General features: G+C 40.3%; 4 protein-coding genes and 1 long non-coding RNA gene across 6 annotated transcripts; 2 read left to right on the top strand and 3 right to left on the bottom strand.

Moving 5' to 3' along the window:
• Positions 1 to 2,385: 2,385 nt before the first annotated feature.
• Positions 2,386 to 4,041, bottom strand: LOC137888563 (uncharacterized). Of its 2 annotated transcripts, none has more exons than XR_011105149.1 (4): positions 3,769 to 4,041; positions 3,208 to 3,244; positions 2,654 to 2,747; positions 2,386 to 2,524 (listed from the first exon to the last, which is right to left on the bottom strand). It is a non-coding gene; the product is annotated as an uncharacterized lncRNA (long non-coding RNA). The 2 variants fall into 2 exon arrangements; XR_011105150.1 differs by having other exon boundaries at positions 3,774 to 4,041.
• Positions 4,042 to 8,094: 4,053 nt separating this feature from the next.
• LOC137888561 (histone H4) lies at positions 8,095 to 8,415 on the top strand. The gene has a single exon (XM_068731970.1). It carries the CDS (start codon positions 8,104 to 8,106, stop codon positions 8,413 to 8,415), a length of 312 nt encoding a protein of 103 aa, XP_068588071.1. The 5' UTR covers positions 8,095 to 8,103.
• A 1,368-nt stretch (positions 8,416 to 9,783) lies between these two features.
• LOC137888547 (histone H2B-like) lies at positions 9,784 to 10,506 on the top strand. Its single transcript, XM_068731953.1, has one exon. It carries the CDS (start codon positions 9,791 to 9,793, stop codon positions 10,163 to 10,165), a length of 375 nt encoding a protein of 124 aa, XP_068588054.1. The 5' UTR covers positions 9,784 to 9,790; the 3' UTR covers positions 10,166 to 10,506.
• A 2,625-nt stretch (positions 10,507 to 13,131) lies between these two features.
• On the bottom strand, positions 13,132 to 13,841 carry LOC137888537 (histone H1-like). Its single transcript, XM_068731943.1, has one exon. It carries the CDS (start codon positions 13,806 to 13,808, stop codon positions 13,194 to 13,196), a length of 615 nt encoding a protein of 204 aa, XP_068588044.1. The 5' UTR covers positions 13,809 to 13,841; the 3' UTR covers positions 13,132 to 13,193.
• Positions 13,842 to 18,590: 4,749 nt separating this feature from the next.
• On the bottom strand, positions 18,591 to 18,934 carry LOC137888560 (histone H4). Its single transcript, XM_068731969.1, has one exon. The coding sequence runs from the start codon at positions 18,919 to 18,921 to the stop codon at positions 18,610 to 18,612; it is 312 nt and encodes a 103-aa protein (XP_068588070.1). The 5' UTR covers positions 18,922 to 18,934; the 3' UTR covers positions 18,591 to 18,609.
• Between the last annotated feature and the right edge of the window lie 3,197 nt (positions 18,935 to 22,131).

The raw sequence follows: 22,131 nt of genomic DNA, 5'->3' as shown, positions 1-22,131 counted from the left end.
CTGGAATGCTTCGAACTCCTCCTCCTGAAAGAGGGAGTACACATGAGGTCATGTACACATGAGTACACATGAGGTCCAGAACAGGCTGTTTTCTGTCCTGGCCCTACAGTGGTGGAATGAACTCCCCACTGACGTCAGGACAGCGGAGTCGCTGCCCATCTTTCAGCGCAGGCTGAAAACCCACCTCTTCAGGAAATGCTACCCTGAGCCTTCCACTCAGCACTTATTCTTTTCATACTAGCTTGTTGCACTTATTGTATTCGTATTACTTATAGCACTAACTGTTTTTCTTGTTTCTGCACTGTACGTTGGCTCTGAGTTATGCTCTGCTTCATGCTCTTAGATGCTTGTTTGGAAAAGGAAATGTACTTATGACTTCTGGTGACTAGTAGTTCTTTTGATTACCAATGTTGATGTACTTATTGTAAGTCGCTTTGGATAAAAGCGTCTGCTAAATGACTGTAATATAATGTGTGTTAGAAACACGTCAACTATGATAGGCTAATAAATAAGATACAAACCTTTGATGGTACTCCTGGGAAACATATGAAATTAGTGTGCGAACAAATATTCACAGGTGTAGAATAAAACAGTTTACAATGGTATGGTAGAGGGAAAACACTTGATTGCAGAGGTAGGACGAAGTCATCAAGTCTAAGTCTCAAGTCTTTCTATTCAAGTCAAGACAGGCAAGACTCAAGTCGAGTCCAAATTCTAAACTTGAGTATCAAGTACTTACAAGTCAAAAAACACTCTTCACCAAAATCTAATGTATTATTTGTGGTACACTTAAAAGAAAAAGAAAGATTCTTCCAACATTTTTATTCATCTTTCGGTTTGGAAGAAGGTTGCAAGTCTTTCCTAATTTTGTCGAGTCTAAAGTCATCAACTTTGTATAAATCAGTGGCTCATCAGTGCAAACAAGAGATGATGAGCAATGAAGGCTGAAGGAGAATGAGAAGTTAACGTTACCTTGCAACTCTTGAAGATCACTGATGAGTCTTCTTTTAGGTACAGTGGCAGCCCAGCCAGGGCTGCTGTTCTAGTTGCACTGATGTCATTCTTGTCCTTTTACACAGAGAGAGGTTTTCAACTGAAATATTGAATATATGATTTGACCATTTTATTTCATTGATTTTATTTGATGCAACATTTAATTGTATTAAATTGACCATTTAATTTGATAGCTGTTTCATCAGTTCAGTCATTATTATTGTAGTTACTTCCACCCTTCAGTAAACATATTAATAGCACCCTTACCTGCTCGTCATATGCCATCAGCAGATCTGCCATCTTTTCACCAAAAGCTCCAGTCTTCCTCTCTTTGTAGAGTTTGAGCAGCTGTGGAGTGTTTTTATCCAGCGCAGTGAAGAAGGAATATTGAAGGCTTTGATTGGTGATCCTATGGAATTCGCCATAGAGCTGAACCAAACACAAAAGCATAAAGAGACATCCCATAATGAGCCTAAATCATGACAAGTCCATATTTTGAATTTATAACATGGTCTGATTCATGTGATTTGTTTAAAAATGTTGGACAACAGTTACATTTTCTAAGCATATCTGTAAAGGGCAAGCAAGTTGCAAGTTTCCCATAGTAAGATTTGAAGTCATTTATTTTTCACATAAATCACGAGCTGTGTTTCCCTGATGAAATGATCCTGAGGACAATGTCACAATCCATTTTTAAATCAAATCAAGCAATAATCAATGTTAGTTGTGTGTGTGTGGGTGTAAGACATGTCACCTTTGTTTTTTGTGTAGTGCCCCAGTATGTTTTTACTCACTTGAGCTTCAGAGAAGAGGGCAGGCCATCTGTCTTTTAATTCTGCGATAGGAGGTGCTAACGTCACAATCTCTTCACGTCGGAGTGGAAAGGTGCACTGCATGTGCTGATGGACAAGAACCATGTCTCTGTCAGTTGGCGTCTTCTTGAACTCCTCCAGCATCTCCATCCTTCTGGTCTCCAGGGTGTCCTTGTTCTCACCATGGGGATAGTTAGGGAGGAACTGGACTTCCCCTCTTCTGGGTCGTTTAATGTTGGCCCGGGGTGATGCACCCTCCGGGTTGCTGCTGCTGCGCTTTCCTGCATTCACCTTCTCAAACGCACAGTTGCCCTCTCTTAATGCAAACTCCACCTCGTATGAGAATGTCGGAACAACAAAAACTTCAGGCCATCTACAGAGGCGCTCAGGTGACTCTGTATTATCTGATAATAACACTGTGTCATCTGTGCTGGCTGAACTCAGATCCAATTCAATTATTTTTACTACCGTGACAGTTGCGATAGATGGCAGGTCCTCTATATTGACCAAATTGCATAAGGCATTGTCAAATTCAGGGTCTTGGAATTGCAGGCGAAAGTCATAGTTCAGGTTGAGATTTTTTTCCAGCTCCAATATGAGGGCATTCACAGTCTCAGGGCGAGAGTGCAAGTTAAGGTTTTCGGCATTGACTTCATCAAGAATGACCCTTAGATTGAGGACATCAGGCGTTGCCATTTGTACAACTGTGAATGGGAAGCCTGTAACAAACAAACAAAAAATATACTGCAAAGGTTAGCGTATGTTTCAGCAGGTACTCTGCCTGAACAGCAACATTAACATCTGGTTCCCCCATGTTATTTAATCATTGGAAAATAGTACTCACTTACTGTAATTGTATTGCTTTGTCCAGGTACTCTGTGCATGCAGATATGACAGGCTGTTGCTGACTGCTGGATGTGGAGCTCTTCGTTTACTCTGAAACTGGAATGAAATGTTTAGGTGTGAGGATTGGTTTGGCACTACAACGGACACATCGTAATCAGAGGCATTCTGATGTTCTCTGCATTTATGAGAGTTATATGTCGAGTGGACATTTGATTTAAACCTGCAGTCCCTAAATGGACATGGACCAGTTTGCTTCATTTTGAAATGTCCCCTTAGATGAAGAAACATGTCCCTCTCAACAAATAGCTGCTTGAAATCACACAGAGGGCAATGAAATTGTCTTTCACACCATGTGTCACTGCCTGCTACCCTTCTCTCACTAACATTAGGCCTGTGCACTCTTGACATGTGTATCTTGAGTGAATTAAAACTGCTAAAAGTGCATATGCAGTTGTAATACAAACATGGTAAGGGAGAAACAGTAGAATACTGGCCATGTTGGAGTCTGTAATGTCTCAGTAAGCAGACTTTGATGGGACTAGAAAAAATAACTTACATTTCCACATGACTTGGGTCCATGAGCTCAGCCACAACTGAAATGAAAATAATCCCTTCAATGTATTAAAGTTAGGCTTAAAAAAAAGAAAAAAAACGTGGCTAACATAAGGCAGTGACGTTAGTTTGGTATAGTTGTGTATTAGCTGTATAAGCAACAAATATGTTGAATGCCTTAAATTAAATCAACCATTTGATATATATTAAAATCTCAATCCCATTGTCCTAACTGCACAAGTGGTGCATATTGCATGTGAATGAAACAGAGTGAATGATAGCACCACGTGGAGCCCAACACGACCATGCTAACGTTAACAATGTTAAGCCTATTCGGCAACGTTAACTTAAGCTAACCGCAGATACTCCTTGCACTCTGGCAATGTAATTTGGATGGAAAAGCATGTGCAGACGTCAACAACTCTAACAGGTGAAAATACAACTTGTTTTGCAGGCAAACTAAACGTTAACGCTTTGAGAGAGTGCACGCTTTCGTTACAGCAATGCTAACGTTAGCTTTTCAAATATTTTGCTAGCAAGCTAATAAAAGAGAGAACAGCCTTACCTTACTTGGTTTATGGACAGCAAATGCGTTTAAACCACCGAAAATCTCCGCTGTGAGTTTCTCCCTTCTCTCTTCACTTTCTTAACCTCAGTCCCAGACAGACAGGTGTGTGGAAAATCCTCTCCTCCCCGCTGAGCTGGGTCAACGTGCCGTGTAACGTTACGCCTGGCTAGTTCAACTTCACACAAACAGCAGCATGCGTGTGCGCTGCGTTGATGTGAGCTACATTGCTTGTGCTAAAGTAAAATGAACCCGGTAACATAATTGATCTACCTAAAAAATGAACATAACAGGAGGGTTAAGACAGGTGTCTGAAACTTACGGGTGAAGGTATCTAAAAAAAACGTTGATTTCGAATGTCTTTTAAGATAGCTGCAATATAATGTGTGATGTTGGTACACTGAAATAACGTTAGGCTATCTAACCTAGGCTAACGTGCTAATGTTAGAGAGTTGGCTGACTGACTCCTCGCAAATCACATCAACCATTATTGCTGGTTACACTAACGGTGTTATCGTATAGTACAGTGTCTATTTCTCGGTAACTTTTGAAAAATCTAAGCGAAAAAACGCCGGAAAATTTACATTTCCAGACTCCTGTCTTAACGACAGATCAAGGATCAAGACAGCTATCTAAGTTTTCGAACACAGCCACTGTCTATAAAATCAATTTAGATCAAATGAGTTAATACAACACATTAGAATTGATACACCTAACTTGAAAGTCTACCAGAAGTTGATCAAACTCCAACAGACTGAGTCATTATGGCTGCAGTTCACTTACGAGTTCATGTTAGTGTATCACTCAAGTAACTACAACTTTCTATGCCATTTAAGTTGGGTTAGCTTACTTCTTTTATTAAGATGAGCTGGTAGGTTTTACAGTGTACAGTGATGAACTTTACAAATGACTATTGAAACAGCTGCATATAGTGTAGTACAGTAAATTTGCAATTACAAAAATACAGTAGTTTACTGTACCTGTTCTCTTCTGTGAATGTCCTTACTATGGTGGACACAGAAAATCGGCTCAAATTGGGGTGCACTCTAAGTCCTGCTTCCCTCATTGTCAGTCCGTGGACTATAACATGGTCTATGACTGTTGCTCGAATTTCATCAGATATTTCCACTCTTTGTCTTCCTCTTCCTCTTCGTCCTCCTCTTCCTCTTTCTTGCCCTCCTCCTCTTCCTCCTCGTCGCCCACCTCGCATACGCACTTGTCCTCGTCCTCTCACATTATTTCTTCTATCCATTCTCAGACTGTTCTCCTTCCCACCTTCAACCACCTGTTTGCTCTCTGAACTGGCTTATATTGGTTGTGTCACATCATTTGATACAAGTGAAATCAATTTTGAGTGATTGTGTTTAATCAATGACATGTGTTCTCTATTTGTATTTGATTGTTGCCACTTGTGTTTACCAGTATGGATGACATGTGCATTAGAGTGCAGAATGTGTTTTGAGACTGAGAATGTGTTTAGAGTTTTGCTGAAAAGTCTAAGTGAGATCTGCAAATTGTGTTTTACCATGTGAAATAGTTTAAGGTATTGACAACAGACTGCACAAGTAACTAAATGAGTTCAGGCAACTGAGATCTTTGTTCAGCCAATGGGTTTTAGTGTTTTAGCAATTGAGAAAAAATGTAAGCATTTGTTTGCATATAAATCCTTCACAGTGAAGTTAACTTTACAGTACAGACATTGAACCAGAGGTTCCTATTAGTTGAACTGGGGAAAATCAAAAGCAAACAGTATAGGTGTGATGTGTGCATGTGTGACCGTGGGGATATACTGTATTAAAGAGAAATAGGAGGAAATTAGCTACATGCCATATTCTAACTCTTTTCCCTGCCGACATGAACTCTAGCAGGAGTGAATCTGAAAACCACTAATGAGAATCTGATGAACAATTATAACAACATGATAATATAACCTGAACACCAATATGGACAGAAATAAGCTCCCACCAACCTTCTTTTGGAACTGCTGTGATTTTTTCCGAGACATTCTTCAGCTTTTTATGCAGATGGTTTAAAACCTGCAACAATAAAAGTATCATTAAAGATAAACGTTTTATCTTCAAATTCATTCTTAAATATTTACTGTAACATTATTAATCAACGCAGCACCGGTCATCAGAGTTGAGGACAGATTACGTTTCATTTGCCAAACCACTGTTGCTGAAAGTCAATATTTTTGTAACAGAAAATTAATTTTATGAAGATTGAAGCCACAATGTTTGCATCATGTTTAACTTTGCATTCATGTGTGCTTGCTCCAAACTGAGAAAATATGTCTGTCATTTTACGCGCGCACGGACCCGTGCGCAGCCGCCTTTGCATAGCAGACCGACATCAAAGTGAGAGGCAGGACTTATCCGAAAACAAACGTGCACATCACATCGATCAGACATGTCAAACTCAAGGCCCGCTGGCCGGATCGTCATTTTATGCCCGCGGGCTACATACAAAAAATTCTAAAAAAAAAAAATACATAAATAGATGAATATATAAAAAAATATATTTTTTGGAAAAAATAAATAAAAGTTAGACTTGAAATAAAAAATATCCCCATGGTCGAAATTGAGATAGAAAGTGGAAATTATGAGATAGCATGTTGTCTGTGTCCCGACATTAAAACTATCACAACAGGTGGACAGGAGAGGCAACAGCCCGTAAAGGGTTTTATAACAAGTGATTGAGTTGAAAATGATCGACAAATGATCAAAAAATGTCCAAGAAGAGAAAAATGTATGCAGAGGGAACAACATGTAATGAAAGATGGGAAAGCGAAGACATGTTTGTGCTTCAAGGAGAGAAACCGGTCTGTCTTCTGTGCTATGAGGCAGTGTCGTGATGAAGGAATACAATTTACGTCCTCCCTCTCCACGATGCTCTAGTGCGCAACGGGCGCAGCCATGACCAGGGACAGGTTCCAGATGAGCACCATCCCGAGCATGGCGTGCCTCCCGACAGGAGAGGCACGCCATTCTATCAATTAGAAATATACAACACCGCCCCTCAGTTTAGCCTTACAATTAACCAGAAAAGAGAGAAAACTCTAACCCTAACCCAATAGATAGAAATTCAGTGGACAAGCATCCTATACACCCAACACTATATATTGTATTAGAAAAGGCAATCGCAGTTTAAACACCTTGCAGGCGCTGTCACATCTACAGAGACTCACAACAACAAGTCAGTTTGTTGCTCACCCGTCTGAAGTCATTCTGTGAGTCTCGCACACCGCAAAGTGAATCTGCTCCAAGCTCAGCTGCTCTTCTCAACCGCTCTCACTGCAAAATAGAAGTGGGCCTATTACACCCAGACACTGTCCCAGTAGAACCAGCACTCCAAGCCTCTCTGCCCCAGTAGGTTCTGACCAGTACACTCCTCCCTGTAGGACACAGTTCAACAACATTAACCTTGTGTTTCAAAGTCTTTAGTCGTTGTCAGGATGCAACATGTCGTAGAAGCAAGAATTTGAATTAAATCGTCAACTGAAACTTGTTAAAAAAAATGTTTGGGCCGCTGGAAGCTTTGTTTTTGTTCAAATGATGATCTCCTACAAACTACATGCACCTGGAGACGAAACAACCGCGGAATCCTTCACGTCCATATTGTGCTCACGTGTTTTTTATACGGTCACATCTCACCTCTGTAATCATTTGAAGTTCCATCCAATCAACCTACAAAAAGGCCTGAGATCAAATCCATATGTGACTATGAAGACACGTCCACATCTGTCCGCGTCCTCAGTCATATTGTCTGATAGAAGTCTGTCTCCAGTCTTATCAACAGCTGGGCTGCACGTCGTTTTTGCACCAGTTTGAGTCTTAACTACAACTTCATGTCGGTCGTTACTGTTCATATGTCGTTTTCTTTTCTCTTCGAGTTCATTAAATAAGCTGCTTCCAGTCTTTCCAGCGGCATCGACGTCTCCACCTTGAGAGAGGCGCGACTGCGCATTTTACGCACGTGGCACAGCAGCGGCATCTTTATGAATGAGGCCTATTTTGATCACCTGACACAACAACAGGATGAGTGAGGATAATACAACGTGTTCCTGTCTACACACAGTCACATCCTGATTGTCCTCGACAGAGTACACAACTTGTTTGCTTGCCTTTCAGCAACAAGCAGTAGGAGACATGAATATGAAGCCCCGATTCATGCTTTTGTTCAACAGGTGGCGCTAACGCACCAAAGAGTTCAATTATCAACCGTCACGAAAATCCAAAGCTCCCCCCTTGTCTTCTATCACGTCCTCAGACAAGGTTTAAATATCAGTGAACCACCAGCATTCGTCATCTTGTTGAAAGACTCTGACCAGTGAAAATGAGCGGAAGAGGAAAAGGAGGAAAAGGACTCGGCAAAGGAGGCGCTAAGCGTCACCGTAAAGTGCTCCGTGATAACATCCAGGGAATCACCAAGCCCGCTATCCGCCGTCTGGCTCGCCGTGGTGGAGTGAAGCGTATCTCCGGTCTGATCTACGAGGAGACTCGCGGTGTGTTGAAGGTCTTCCTGGAGAACGTGATCCGTGATGCCGTCACCTACACCGAGCACGCCAAGAGGAAGACGGTGACCGCCATGGATGTGGTGTATGCTCTGAAGAGACAGGGACGCACTCTGTACGGCTTCGGCGGTTAAATTCTGATCACGTGTTGATTATAAACTAAAGGTCCTTTTAAGGGCCACACATCTTCACATTAAGAGCAGACTGTTCCTACACTTTTAAACCAGGCTTGTTATTTTCTTAATAAATGAGAATTATTTATTTATTTATTTATTTATTTATTTATTGACTGAAGCAAAACAACCTTAAAACATCATACAAATTCTAAAGAACCCATTCCATTGTTTCTCATTTTGGGCTATGATTTGTCTAAAATCTGTTATAAAATGGTAAATTACAAGTCTACAAATATTGTTCTCTCAAAGCTTTCATCACTATTGAAATATTCAGACATGTGGATGGCGTAATATTTAACAGGGTTTTATTGGTAGCTAAGTACAATATTCAGAACTGTTTTATTTAGTGCATAATCACCCAAAATGTGTTGTCTGACAGGAGGGATCCGATAAAGGCTGGCTTTTTCTTTGTACTTTTTTAATGTTTTGTCATTTATTACATTTGTTTTGCTCTGTCGGGCTGAGCTCCAACTGTAACACACACGAACACAGAAGAGTGGGCAGACAGGCCGCTGTGGTGAAGTGAAGCACAAGGATGCTCCGGTTAAATGCAGCTAAGCTTGTTACTGTACGAAAAAATGTGCCAGTAAAAAAAACAATACTTTATCAATACGTATGTGAACATGTAAACCAAGAGTGAAGCCTAATTCAGTCACAAGTTGTGTGTTGTGTGTACGTGTGTTTCCAATGAGATATTAATGACTTCATATAGTGCTGTTGTAAACACAACTGATGCTGCTCTAGAAACAATATTTAGCTATATCTAAATTATTAATGAATTGATTTGTTTAAAAAAAGATGTTTAAGAAGGCAAGTATTTAGTCATGTAGAAGAAGAGCTGAGTATTGATGAGTGTACATAATACTCTTGCTATTATTGAAATGTATAGTAATGGCTCAAGATGAATTCCCTTTAAAACAAACTTGTATCCCTGAGTCAGAGATCCTTAACTGATGTTTTGGCTTTGGCAGCCTTCTTTTTATTGTAGGCTTTCATCTCTCATAATTACACTAGTTAGAATATGCTGCAACTTGTTATGCCTTACTTATTACTGTTCTTGTCAGGCAATGAATCATTCCCCCCATTTGTTCCCTCTAGATTGATGTAAACCTGTATGTTTTATAACTTTGTATCACCGACAGTAATTTAGTCACTCAAACAATAAAGACATCTGCTCACAGGAACGTTTAGGTCTTTGGCGCATGCTCAGTCGCGCTCAGAAGACAGCCAATCCTGTGTAAGTAACAGCACAGTACAATTTGCATCAAGTTGATACAAATACACCGTCCTCTGATTTTAGAAACATTTTCCGAACCAGAAGAAATCTAGAATCATGCCTGACGCCACCGTCAAAGCCCCCAAGAAGGGATCTAAGAAAGCAGTCTCTAAGACCGCCGCCAAGACCGGCAAGAAGAGGCGAAAGAGCAGGAAGGAGAGCTACGCTATCTACGTGTACAAGGTGATGAAGCAGGTCCATCCTGATACCGGCATCTCCTCCAAGGCCATGGGAATCATGAACTCCTTCGTGAGCGACATCTTTGAGCGCATCGCCGGTGAGGCCTCTCGTCTGGCTCACTACAACAAGCGCTCCACCATCACTTCCAGGGAGATCCAGACCGCCGTCCGCCTGCTGCTGCCCGGTGAGCTGGCGAAGCACGCGGTGTCTGAGGGAACCAAGGCCGTGACCAAGTACACCAGCTCCAAGTAAACACCTGATGAAGGCCATCAACACAACGGCTCTTTTAAGAGCCACGCATTTCATCTAAAGAGGAGTTCCTGTCGTCTCTGAGGTTTAAAGAGGTTTAATGAAATGAACCACGTTTGAGTTAGTGATGTGTCGGTATTGAACAAAAAGGCTCTGAGAGCCGGCTCTTTGACGTGAACGACGGGAGCCGGCTCCTGATTGGGAGCCACGCGCTCGTTCTCGCTCTCAAGCTGCATTTCATTTGTCAATGTGTGGTGTCATCTTCTCCAAAACAGGATCAGCCCCTCAAAGCTGAGGCACTTGGTCTTTCTCAATGTAAATCTTCACTGAAGGACAAAACTGGATGCTGATTTTTTTTTTCTTTTTTGTTTTACACATTTTAATTTATATTGTTGTGTGATTTTGTATGTTTCACTTTAAATTTGTTAAGTATTAAAAAGTTTAAAATAGTTAAAAGTTAGTTAAGTTCATTTGTAAATGGTTAAACCTTTGTTTTTGCACTTTCTAATTTTTTAATTTTTTTTATCACTCTGTAGAGTGTATAAATAAAAGTGTATTTATATAATAAACATTTGATATAGTGCATGTTTTTTAAATTAGTAATTCATATTGCGCATAATTTTACATTATTGTTGGTAATTAATTTAAGCACCAAAAAATCTGAAGAGCCATTTGGGAGCCGAAAGAGCCGGCTCATTTTAGTGAGCCGAGCCAGAATTCCCATCACTAACTTGAATAATAACTTGGCAGAAGCAACTGGATGAGTTGTAACTTTGGTAAGCATCATTTCAATGTCCGATTACACCCATTATGTTAAAGAACTCATTCAAAACAGTTTGGGTAATTTAGTGTAAATATATTGTACTATTGCTGAGGTGTATTGGTGTAAAATATGTGAGGTTTATATCCACTTGACCAAGCTCCCATCCATCACTATTTAAGTTGCATTGAACATGCATACAGTATATAGATATGTAAACATGCATTTGGGCATTGTATTTAACAATTCGGGTTAGGGTGTACACAGGCCTATATTCTGTGTTGGTGATCAGTGTCATTTATATTTTATTGACACCATTAAAGCATCTCTTATGATCCGACCATGGAGTACAACTGAATTTGAGTACTGGAAACTTGGTAATAGTAATCATAGATGCACATATTCATACTGGAGATATTGTAGAATATTTCTTTCTCAGTGTTAACATTGCCCATACTGTATATCTGCTGTATTGATAATCACTTCTTACGGTTTATTCAAAATATTCTATACTGTTAACTGTGTATATTACTCTGAACTTTGCTTTCTGTATTTCCGGTGCGATGTTAAACGGCACAGTCTCACTGAAAAAAATCGGTCTAATCTAATTAAACGATCTGCTTTGCCTCTTTTTTTTTTCCCTCCACGCAATACAATTAAATTACCAAGAGGCGTACGCAACTTCCCACGCAAACGTTGTGATCTGAAAACAAGCTCGACGGGAGAATGTGCGCACCTGTACAGAAACTCGTGTGTATGCACATTCTGGAGACCCGGGGAAGTTAGTGAGGCAGGTGGTGAGGTGGACAATTGAAGCCAGACTGTAAGAGATGAAATGTGAGACATCAGTACAGGTATAATGGTGGCCATAGATGAGCATATTTCAATTTTAGAAGATATAAACCAAACCTCAATTCAAACGTAGTTTAATATTTCATCAGTGCTGTCTGCTCTCTTCAACACAGAGGTGAGGGCGGAACTACCGACACTCGTGGTCAGCTGATTAAATTATCATCGGCTGTAAAATCAACCAGCTTTAAAGAACTCCAGAACAGAACAATAATCTTCTGATGTGCATATATCACCATTTTAATTACGATTTTAGTTTTCATTAGGTTTCTGAGTAAAATTGCAGTGAACACAACTTTATTTATTTAATTCATGGTGTATTCCACAGTGACGGATACAGCACGCTGTACACAAACTGAAAACTGCGATCCAATGCGAGTATCGGAGCTCAGTGGAGTCACGGCGGTGACCGTCACTCACCTTCTTCAGTCACCACACCTTCATCTTCATCACCTGTGTAAATCAACAATGTGTGGAAATAAAGCCAGTGACAGCTCTCGCACGATCCCTCCATACCATCAGTATGAGTCATAATCATGGTGCCGTGAGAAAACGTAAATAAATTGTGTTCGCTAAACTAATAGAGATCCAGGGTGGTGGATAAGATCGTCACGATTATTTTAGAATCAATCAGTCTGATTGCTGTAAACATAAATAGTGACACTCGTGACGTGTAATGCTGCACGATGGACACTCTGAACTGTTACGAGGGAACAAGTGTTCTTCCGCTCGGTAATCTCCGTGATTCACCGTAAAGACCCGCTGATCAGCAGCTCATTTCTACGCATCAACATTCATGCAATAAGTCTATGGTTGGATGTGGGCGTGTAGAGGGCGGGGCGTGAGGCTGAACCAGCTGCGCACATTTACAGGTTGATTTGGGATTTATCAAAAGAAATTGCGCACACAAGGTTTTATAAATCTGTTTTTTTTGTGTATGTGCATTTACTCCTTTGTACATAGCAAACATATAGTGTGGCTCCTACGCACTGTTTAATAAATGAGACCCCAGGTCATTTCAAATGGATACAATTATTATTTCTGCCCATAAACCTACAATGAACTATTAAAAACACGTTTTTAGATGAGCTAAAATTGTGATGCAGCTAGGCTTATTCACACTAAAAATAAAACAATATAAACTAGGTATTGTCTGTCTCTCTTTAGACATGGATTAATTTTTGCTACTTTATCCTCCTGTATGTATGTTTAGATGTGTTACCATTTGATACTTAAGTATAATGTGTAACTATATGAACAATGGGACTTCCTTAAATGTATGAATTTTCTATCTGAAATAAAAAGTAAGTTATTTCTGCTGTTAATAAGTTGTGAAGAAACAGGAAAATGCTCTTAAGGAAGATGTGGGTGGCTCTTAAAAGAGCCTTTTATAGGAGCGTTGCTTCTTCAACTGGTAACAGCTCACTTCTTCTTGGGTGCTGCTTTCTTGGCTTTGGGCTTGGCAGCCTTCTTTGCGGGGGCTTTCTTGGCTGCGGGGGCCTTTTTCACCACCTTCTTGGGACTCTTGGTGGCCTTTTTGGGGCTCTTGGCTGCCTTCTTCGGGCTCTTGGCGGGTTTCTTGGCCGCTGCGGGTTTCTTTGCCTTCTTGGGTGATTTCTTGGCGACTGCTGCTGGTTTCTTTACTGCCGCTGTCTTGGTCTTTTTGGCCGCTGCGGGTTTCTTCGCTGCGGGCTTCTTGGCTTTAGGAGCGGCTTTCTTTGCCGGTTTCTCGCCAGCCGTCTTGCTAATCTTGAAGGAGCCAGAGGCCCCGGTCCCCTTGATCTGGACCAGAGTCCCCCTAGTCACCAGGTTCTTGATGGCGGTCTTGACGCGGGACTTGTTCTTCTCCACATCGTATCCTCCGGCGGCCAGAGCCTTCTTGACAGCGGCAGTAGACACGCCGCTCCGCTCCTTGGATGCGGCCACAGTTTCAACGATGAGCTCAGAGACGCTGGGACCAGTCTTCTTCGGCCTGGACACCTTCTTCTTGGCTGCTTTGGCCGGCGCGGCGGCTGGAGCTGGAGCTACTTCTGCCATTTTCTATCGTCGATGTGTTTGTAGTCACGAGAACACGAGAGTCTGACTGTCTGTTGAAGAGCTCAGAGCGGGGGGCTGGATTTAAACACACCATGAGAACCGTGGAGACTCAACCCATCCCGGGTCTCCTCCGTGCAGTCTGAAAGCCGAGTCACTTGTGTTTTCTCTTCACTGATAAAGACTAAAAACTAAATGTGGAAGAAGGACTGAAGGCTGACGGTGAAGGGAGCCGATAGCGGACTAGTGTCTCTTCATATTGAAGTCACGTAGAGCTCTGGTGATCTCTGTGTTTTGTTTGAGGAGCCTCCAAACCTCACCCACTCACCGCCGTGGACAGCGCTGATCAGCGGCTTTTCCCACTCATTTCTCTCTAAAAATGATTTAAAATACATCAGAGCTCCATCAAAAGTCGTTTTCCAACTGGTCCACATGTTTGTTCAGAGTGTCGATGTAAAAACAACCATCTGATGTTGATCCGTTTTTAATAAACTGAAGTTATTCTGGGAGCAGCAAACACACTGATGATGGTCGAGGCTTATGGTGCAGCTCAGCCAGACTTCCTATCAGAGCTGCTCACTGTGAACGTGTCCTCTGCCGAAAATAACTTTTAATATAAATAGTCAATAGATCTACTATTTATGATCAAACTCACTGACAAATAAATGTTGCTTGTTTTGAGAAGCATGAGTGGCTTTAAATGTTACAGTAATGTTTCACTGATAGCTGATATTCTGCTGATGATTAAAGAGAGCGCTGATAGAGATTTAGATTTTGATGAATAAAACTAATTTCATCATTATTATTATAGACTATGATCAATTAATAACTTAAATACGAATCATTATTACGTATTATTATTGTTATTAATATTATTCGAAATATTATTATTATTATTGTTATAACATTCAACACATTCAAAATGATTCCGTTTCAACCTTTGTAGCTTGTATGAGTCTGCAAACTGAAATGCACATTATTTTACCCAGAAGTGGACTTTTGCTGGCAGTAGATAACTAACCTGTTTACTGTTGTGTTTTTTTTCCCCGTTGATGATCAGCTTCTTTGACTTAAAACTCAATAACGGCTGGCTCAGTAACTGTTATCTATCTGACTCGTGGTGAGACACCACAGGATCTCACTATTAGGAACTCGGTAAAGAACACAAGTAAACCGAGCTGTCCGGACTCAACTAACTTCACAATAGCACTCTACATTACTTCATACCTCCATTCTACCCTAAATCTCCCCCCTTTCGGAGATGTCCTCCTCCTCCTCCTCCTCTGAACTTTCACCTAGACAAGTTACACTGTGTACCTCGGACAAGTCATAACAGAGGGTTTTTTGATGAACCACAGTCTCCTTCCCCACTCGTCTTCTCCTGATTTCGCCTCTGGTCGCCCGTTACAACGACCGGCTCCCCTTCTTCTCCTGCGTTAGAAATCTTTGCCCTACTTGTTTATTTACGTCATCCCCCCTCTATCTTCACCCGGGCTGCAAGGCCGCTATACTAGACTCCCTGTTTCAGTGACGTGAATAACATATGACAATGATACAGGCCAATATCACAGTATGAATGTGAATATACATGGATACATTTCAAATTATGGATATGATTGATTTTACACAAAGATATTTCAAGACACAAATACATTTTTCTCCCACATTATAAAAGGCAGTACAAACCCAGAGGTCTGTACTGAGCAAGATCACACTGGAACCATTTAGAAGCAATTAATAAGAAAACTAGAATGGGAAACAGCAGAAAATGGTGCATTCAGGGGCTCCTCACATGATGACCATGAGCTTTAAGTTGTGATGTGGAAACAACATAACTATAAATAAGATGTATTGTATTGCTTATTTAACAACACGTTCGCTAGTTTTGAGTTAAAAGATCAACGGCACGTTTATTGTCACAACAATAACAATGCATCTAAATAAATGTTACAATTGTTATTCTTAGATCAACTGTGAACAGCACATAAAATATGAGCAGATGAATTAAAAACTCTTTCATGCTGCAAATAAAACAAGCTGTCCTGATGTGCTCTTTACAACAGAAAAACTCTGTTCTTGTTTACAGTTTGTATGTCCTTATAAAAAGCTTTATTAATGCACAACAAGTTTACAGAATGTATAAATACATATAGGCCTCACATATTACAGGCACAGTGATGACACATGACGTGCTGTGTGAGGACGCTGTTCTGGAGCTGAGACTCAGATTACCTATTAAACCCTAAGCCTATTTGTAGGCCTCTCCTCAATTTTTGCATACCCATAGTAAAGAGAGTGATTTTCATCTAAATATAAGGTGTATTTTAATAGTTTTTATATTTTAGAACTTAGACACTTGTGAGATTTGTTCAGATTTGTAAATATCAGTATATATGTTACTGGTTAAGAGTACATTAAGATGGAACACAGCACAAATTGAAATTCTTTATCTCCGATTTAAAATTAATCCAATTTTGATAAGATATTTTTTTTTTAATGTTGTAGTTGAAAGCTCAAACCTCTCCCAGATCATAGCCCAATAGGTTGAGAGTCTCTCTGCACAATGTTTTCTTTGATAAAGTGAAGCATTCAAGAGCTAGAGAGGTTTGAGTGCAGAAATTTCAGCCGAGGTCAACCAAAATGTCATTTGGTTCCAGCTGTTCCATTGTAATTTTATATAGTATATAATTATATATTTCACTTCTTTTATGACTAATAGTGTTCAATCTATCATATACAGCAGTTTGGCATCATTTAGAGAGCCTGGATCCTCTCTGAGCCTGTTTATGTCTGTCATCCATGGGATTTTCTCATCTGGCTTCCAGTCCAGGTCTCCTAGCTCAGCCTATGGTTGGTCGATTTCAGTCAATGGACCCTCCTTAGAAGCGTCTGAGTCCACAGAATATCACCCTCGTGATTTTGATAGACAGAAGCGTTAGCCAGTAGGGAGTAAAACCGTGGCGCGTCACCTGAAACGTGCGCAAAAGATCGCCAGAAATGGAACCCATCCCCCCACGGCGCCTTGCTAGACTGACCCTTGTTTCTACACGGGAACATTTCAGCGACGCACCGGAAATACGTAGAAATATTGTTGATGGAAATAAGCGGAGATTTACAGCAGAACAACGAAAATGTAAGGAGCTTTGGATGATTTTGAAGGATATTACGCATTATGTCTGGTGTTTGTTTGCTCACAGCCTTGTGAGGGTTTACCGGAGAGACGATCTGATGGTAGTTCTGGAATCTGTGTCGAATGCTCGTGCTTTTTGCTATCTCGATTGTCTCTGCTAACCGTTAGCTTTGTTATGCTAACTCGGAGAAGAGCGAGTTATGGCTAGAAATACGTGATTTTGTGATACATCTTTTATTTGCGTACAATAGTTGTGTAGAATGGTGTTTGGAGTTTGTAAAAATGTCTTAGATTGTTTGTTTTACCCAGATTTTAAATTTTTTTGGGGGGAAAAAATAATAATATTCATATTCATAAATACATGCATAAATGGTAAATGCTACAGCGGACACGAATTTGGGTCCTTCGGGCTTAACATTAAGTCCATTTCCCTCCAAGGATGTGATTTCTGTTCCCTTTCTGTCATGTTTAACCCATTAGAACCCAAACCCAATTTTCCTTAAAGGAAAGTTATAGGGGATATAAAACAGACTGAATGGACCACATGGAACACATTTCTGAAAATATGTTTTATTTTTTAAATACTAACCCCTAGTGCCAAAGATCTGAAATATATGTCACATTGGGCGTTTACATATAGATGTTTTCCTCATTTAAAAAACAATCAACTTGGCCTATTTTTTTCCTTTGTAACAAAGACTTGCCTTTTTATTTTCAATTCCACAAAACATATCAAAATTAGAACTTTTATAGTTAGATTTAACCAAAACAAATTCAATTACTTTGAAAAAGGACCGTTACATTTAGTTTGTTTGTGTTTTATGTACTGATATGTACATTTTTCTTTCATAATTAATTTATTTGACTTTTGTTTGAATGTCTTTTGAATTCAACAACAGAACAGCTAAATAAATTGAGCAGCTCATTACTCTTACTTATTGTGACAAATACTTGGTTTTTCTGAGACAATTATAAGTTTAAAAGCCTTATTGTGACATGTCACAATATTTTCATAACTTTTTAGACATGAATGAGTTTGATAAATATGGTTAGAACAGTTTAGATGTAATGTAGGACAAAGCATTGGAATTGTTAAGTGTTGAAATTTAACTTTAGCAACAAAAACAGCTTTTTGAAATTAGCTAGTTCCACCAAATGTGCTGATTGGCCAGGCAGCCATTTTAGAAGTGATGTCATTGGTACACAAACTAACTCGCGGTCACATGACCTCACCAGGATGTTCAGTATGCATTAGTTTAGGGACTTCAAGAGTTAAAATCAAGGATGCAACTGTATGAGAAACCCTCCAGGATATTTAAAGTGTTTGACAAGTGTGGTACCAAGACTCCTTATTTAAACAGTTTCTCCCAATTTTATGTTAACTAACAAGATTAGACCCACACTTTGCATGTTGTTTTTCCAGATGATTCAAATAAAAATAAATTAGTCAAAGCATCCAGCTACAAGTTTAGTTTTTTCGATAACCAATATTGACTTGAACCTGATCTATATCCTTAACATTGTACTAGAAGTACATAGCAGCGTTTACTTCTCTTGAATGTATGATGCTGTAAACTGATACACAACTTTAAATAACAGAAAGTCAGCTCTCTTATGTGGAAGTGTGTGGCCCTTAAAAGGACCTTTGGTTTATAATCAACACGTGATCAGAGTTTAACCGCCGAAGCCGTACAGAGTGCGTCCCTGTCTCTTCAGAGCATACACCACATCCATGGCGGTCACCGTCTTCCTCTTGGCGTGCTCGGTGTAGGTGACGGCATCACGGATCACGTTCTCCAGGAAGACCTTCAACACACCGCGAGTCTCCTCGTAGATCAGACCGGAGATACGCTTCACTCCACCACGGCGAGCCAGACGGCGGATAGCGGGCTTGGTGATTCCCTGGATGTTATCACGGAGCACTTTACGGTGACGCTTGGCGCCTCCTTTGCCGAGTCCTTTTCCTCCTTTTCCTCTTCCGCTCATTTTCACTGGTCAGAGTCTTTCAACAAGATGACGAATGCTGGTGGTTCACTGATATTTAAACCTTGTCTGAGGACGTGATAGAAGACAAGGGGGGAGCTTTGGATTTTCGTGACGGTTGATAATTGAACTCTTTGGTGCGTTAGCGCCACCTGTTGAACAAAAGCATGAATCGGGGCTTCATATTCATGTCTCCTACTGCTTGTTGCTGAAAGGCAAGCAAACAAGTTGTGTACTCTGTCGAGGACAATCAGGATGTGACTGTGTGTAGACAGGAACACGTTGTATTATCGTCACTCATCCTGTTGTTGTGTCAGGTGATCAAAATAGGCCTCATTCATAAAGATGCCGCTGCTGTGCCACGTGCGTAAAATGCGCAGTCGCGCCTCTCTCAAGGTGGAGACGTCGATGCCGCTGGAAAGACTGGAAGCAGCTTATTTGATGAACTCGAAGAGAAAAGAAAACGACATATAAACAGTAACGACCGACATGAAGTTGCAGTTAAGACTCTGTGTCAAACTGGTGCAAAAACGACGTGCAGCCCAGCTGTTGATAAGACTGGAGACAGACTTCTATCAGACAATATGACTGAGGACGCGGACAGATGTGGACGTGTCTTCATAGTCACATATGGATTTGATCTCAGGCCTTTTTGCAGGTTGATTGGATGGAACTTCAAATGATTACAGAGGTGAGATGTGACCGTATAAAAAACACGTGAGCACAATATGGACGTGAAGGATTCCGCGGTTGTTTCGTCTCCAGGTGCATGTAGTTTGTAGGAGATCATCATTTGAACAAAAACAAAGCTTCCAGCGGCCCAAACATTTTTTTTTAATAAGTTTAATTTATTTTAAATAAATTACATTTAATTCAAATTCTCGCTTCTACTACATGTTGCATCCTGACAACGACTAAAGACTTTGAAACACAAGGTTAATGTTGTTGAACTGTGTCCTACAGGGAGGAGTGTACTGGTCAGAGCCTACTGGGGCAGAGAGGCTTGGAGTGCTGGTTCTACTGGGACAGTGTCTGGGTGTAATAGGCCCACTTGTATTTTGCAGTGAGAGCGGTTGAGAAGAGCAGCTGAGCTTGGAGCAGATTCACTTTGCGGTGTGCGAGACTCACAGAATGACTTCAGACGGGTGAGCAACAAACTGACTTGTTGTTGTGAGTCTCTGTAGATGTGACAGCGCCTGCAAGGTGTTTAAACTGCGATTGCCTTTTCTAATACAATATATAGTGTTGGGTGTATAGGATGCTTGTCCACTGAATTTCTATCTATTGGGTTAGGGTTAGAGTTTTCTCTCTTTTCTGGTTAATTGTAAGGCTAAACTGAGGGGCGGTGTTGTATATTTCTAATTGATAACAGGCTTTTCTTACTATTGTTGGTGTGGATGCAGGGGCTTATTTATTGCAGTCTATAAGCACAATTTTAATAACCCATTATTTACTTTTACACATTTTTACACAAGTAGCTTACTGTACACATGTATTTTGGAACAGTCTCTATACTTGAGTTATTTCCCTCACTGCTGCTTCTGAGGCCTTTTAATCAAAGTGAGTAGATGCAGACATGTAATGCTTTGCTCATAGTTATAACCTGAGTTGAACAGCAGATGTCAGGCTTGGACAAGTTTTGACTTTCTTTCTTTCTTTCTTTCTTATCTTGGCACAATTTTTGGGGAATACTTCATGTATATCTTTACACCACGTTCCATACAAACCAATGTATGCATGTTTAAATGAACACTTTGGAATGGGGTTTCTGGGGCTCAAGTCCTCGTCGATCCGTGTCGGGAGGCACGCCATGCTCGGGGTGGTGCTCATCTGGAACCTGTCCCTGGTCATGGCTGCGCCCGTTGCGCACTAGAGCATCGTGGAGAGGGAGGACGTAAATTGTATTCCTTCATCACGACACTGCCTCATAGCACAGAAGATAGACCGGTTTCTCTCCTTGAAGCACAAACATGTCTTCGCTTTCCCATCTTTCATTACATGTTGTTCCCTCTGCATACATTTTTCTCTTCTTGGACATTTTTTGATTATTTGTCGATCATTTGTCATCAAAGGTGGCTGCGCACGGGTCCGTGTGCGCGTAAAATGACAGACATATTTTCACAGTTTGGAGCAAGCACACATGAATGCAAAGTTAAACATGATGCAAACATTGTGGATTCAATCTCCATGAAATTAATTTTCTGTTACAAAAATATTGACTTTCAGCAACAGTGGTTTGGCAAATGAAACGTGATCTGTCCTCAACTCTGACCGGTGCTGCCTTGATTAATAATGTTACAGTAAATATTTAAGAATGAATTTGAAGATAAAACTTTTATCTTTAATGATACTTTTATTGTTGCAGGTTTTAAACCATCTGCATAAAAAGCTGAAGAATGTCTCGGAAAAATCACAGCAGTCCAAAAAGAAGGTTGGTGGGAGCTTATTTCTGTCCATATGTGTGTTCATGTTATATTATCATGTTGTTATAATTGTTCATCAGATTCTCATTAGTGGTTTTCAGATTCGCTCCTGCTAGAGTTCATGTCGGCAGGGAAAATAATTAGAATATGGCATGTAGCTAATTTCCTCCTATTTCTCTTTAATACACACTCTAAACAAGTTCACCGTAAAATAACAGTAACTTACTGGCAGTAGGGATGTCAGTAATTTACTGGGGTTTTTTTATGGTGAAGCTACCGTAATTTACTTTTATGGTATCTCACCCTATACTGGATTATGGTATGTGATAGTAGGATAACTGGGTTTTACCATGATTTTATGGTATATGCCAGAATTTTATTTATATGCCAGAAATTTAGTTTATTTACAGAGGGTAATACAACCCAATACTTTTGCATTTAATCATCAACAAATAAAAGAATAACAATAGACATTCAATACATAATTGTTGCAGTTTAATACATGTTCTCAAGACAAATAAATAAACCCTGCTTAACCGAACTCATGAGGATAACCTCAGACCAGTAGCACCGAGTTCGAAAAGTGGCCGGTGGTATGCTACTGTTGTTCAGTGGTAGGGACCTATCCTTAGAGTGGTATGCTACTGTTGTTCAGTGGTAGGGACCTACAGTTGTGGTCAAAAGTTTACATACACGTGTAAAGAACATAATGTCATGGCTCTCTTGAGTTTCCAGTTATTTCTACAACTCTGATTTTTCCTCTGATAGAGTGATTGGAACAGATACTTCT

Source organism: Cebidichthys violaceus, unplaced genomic scaffold, assembly GCF_023349555.1.
Source record: "Cebidichthys violaceus isolate CVI_PGR_0920_01 unplaced genomic scaffold, fCebVio1.0.p SCAF_55, whole genome shotgun sequence".
Classification (NCBI taxonomy): domain Eukaryota; kingdom Metazoa; phylum Chordata; class Actinopteri; order Perciformes; family Stichaeidae; genus Cebidichthys; species Cebidichthys violaceus.
The sequence above is the reverse complement of the archived record's forward strand: the minus strand, read 5'-3'. Positions and strand labels throughout refer to the sequence as shown.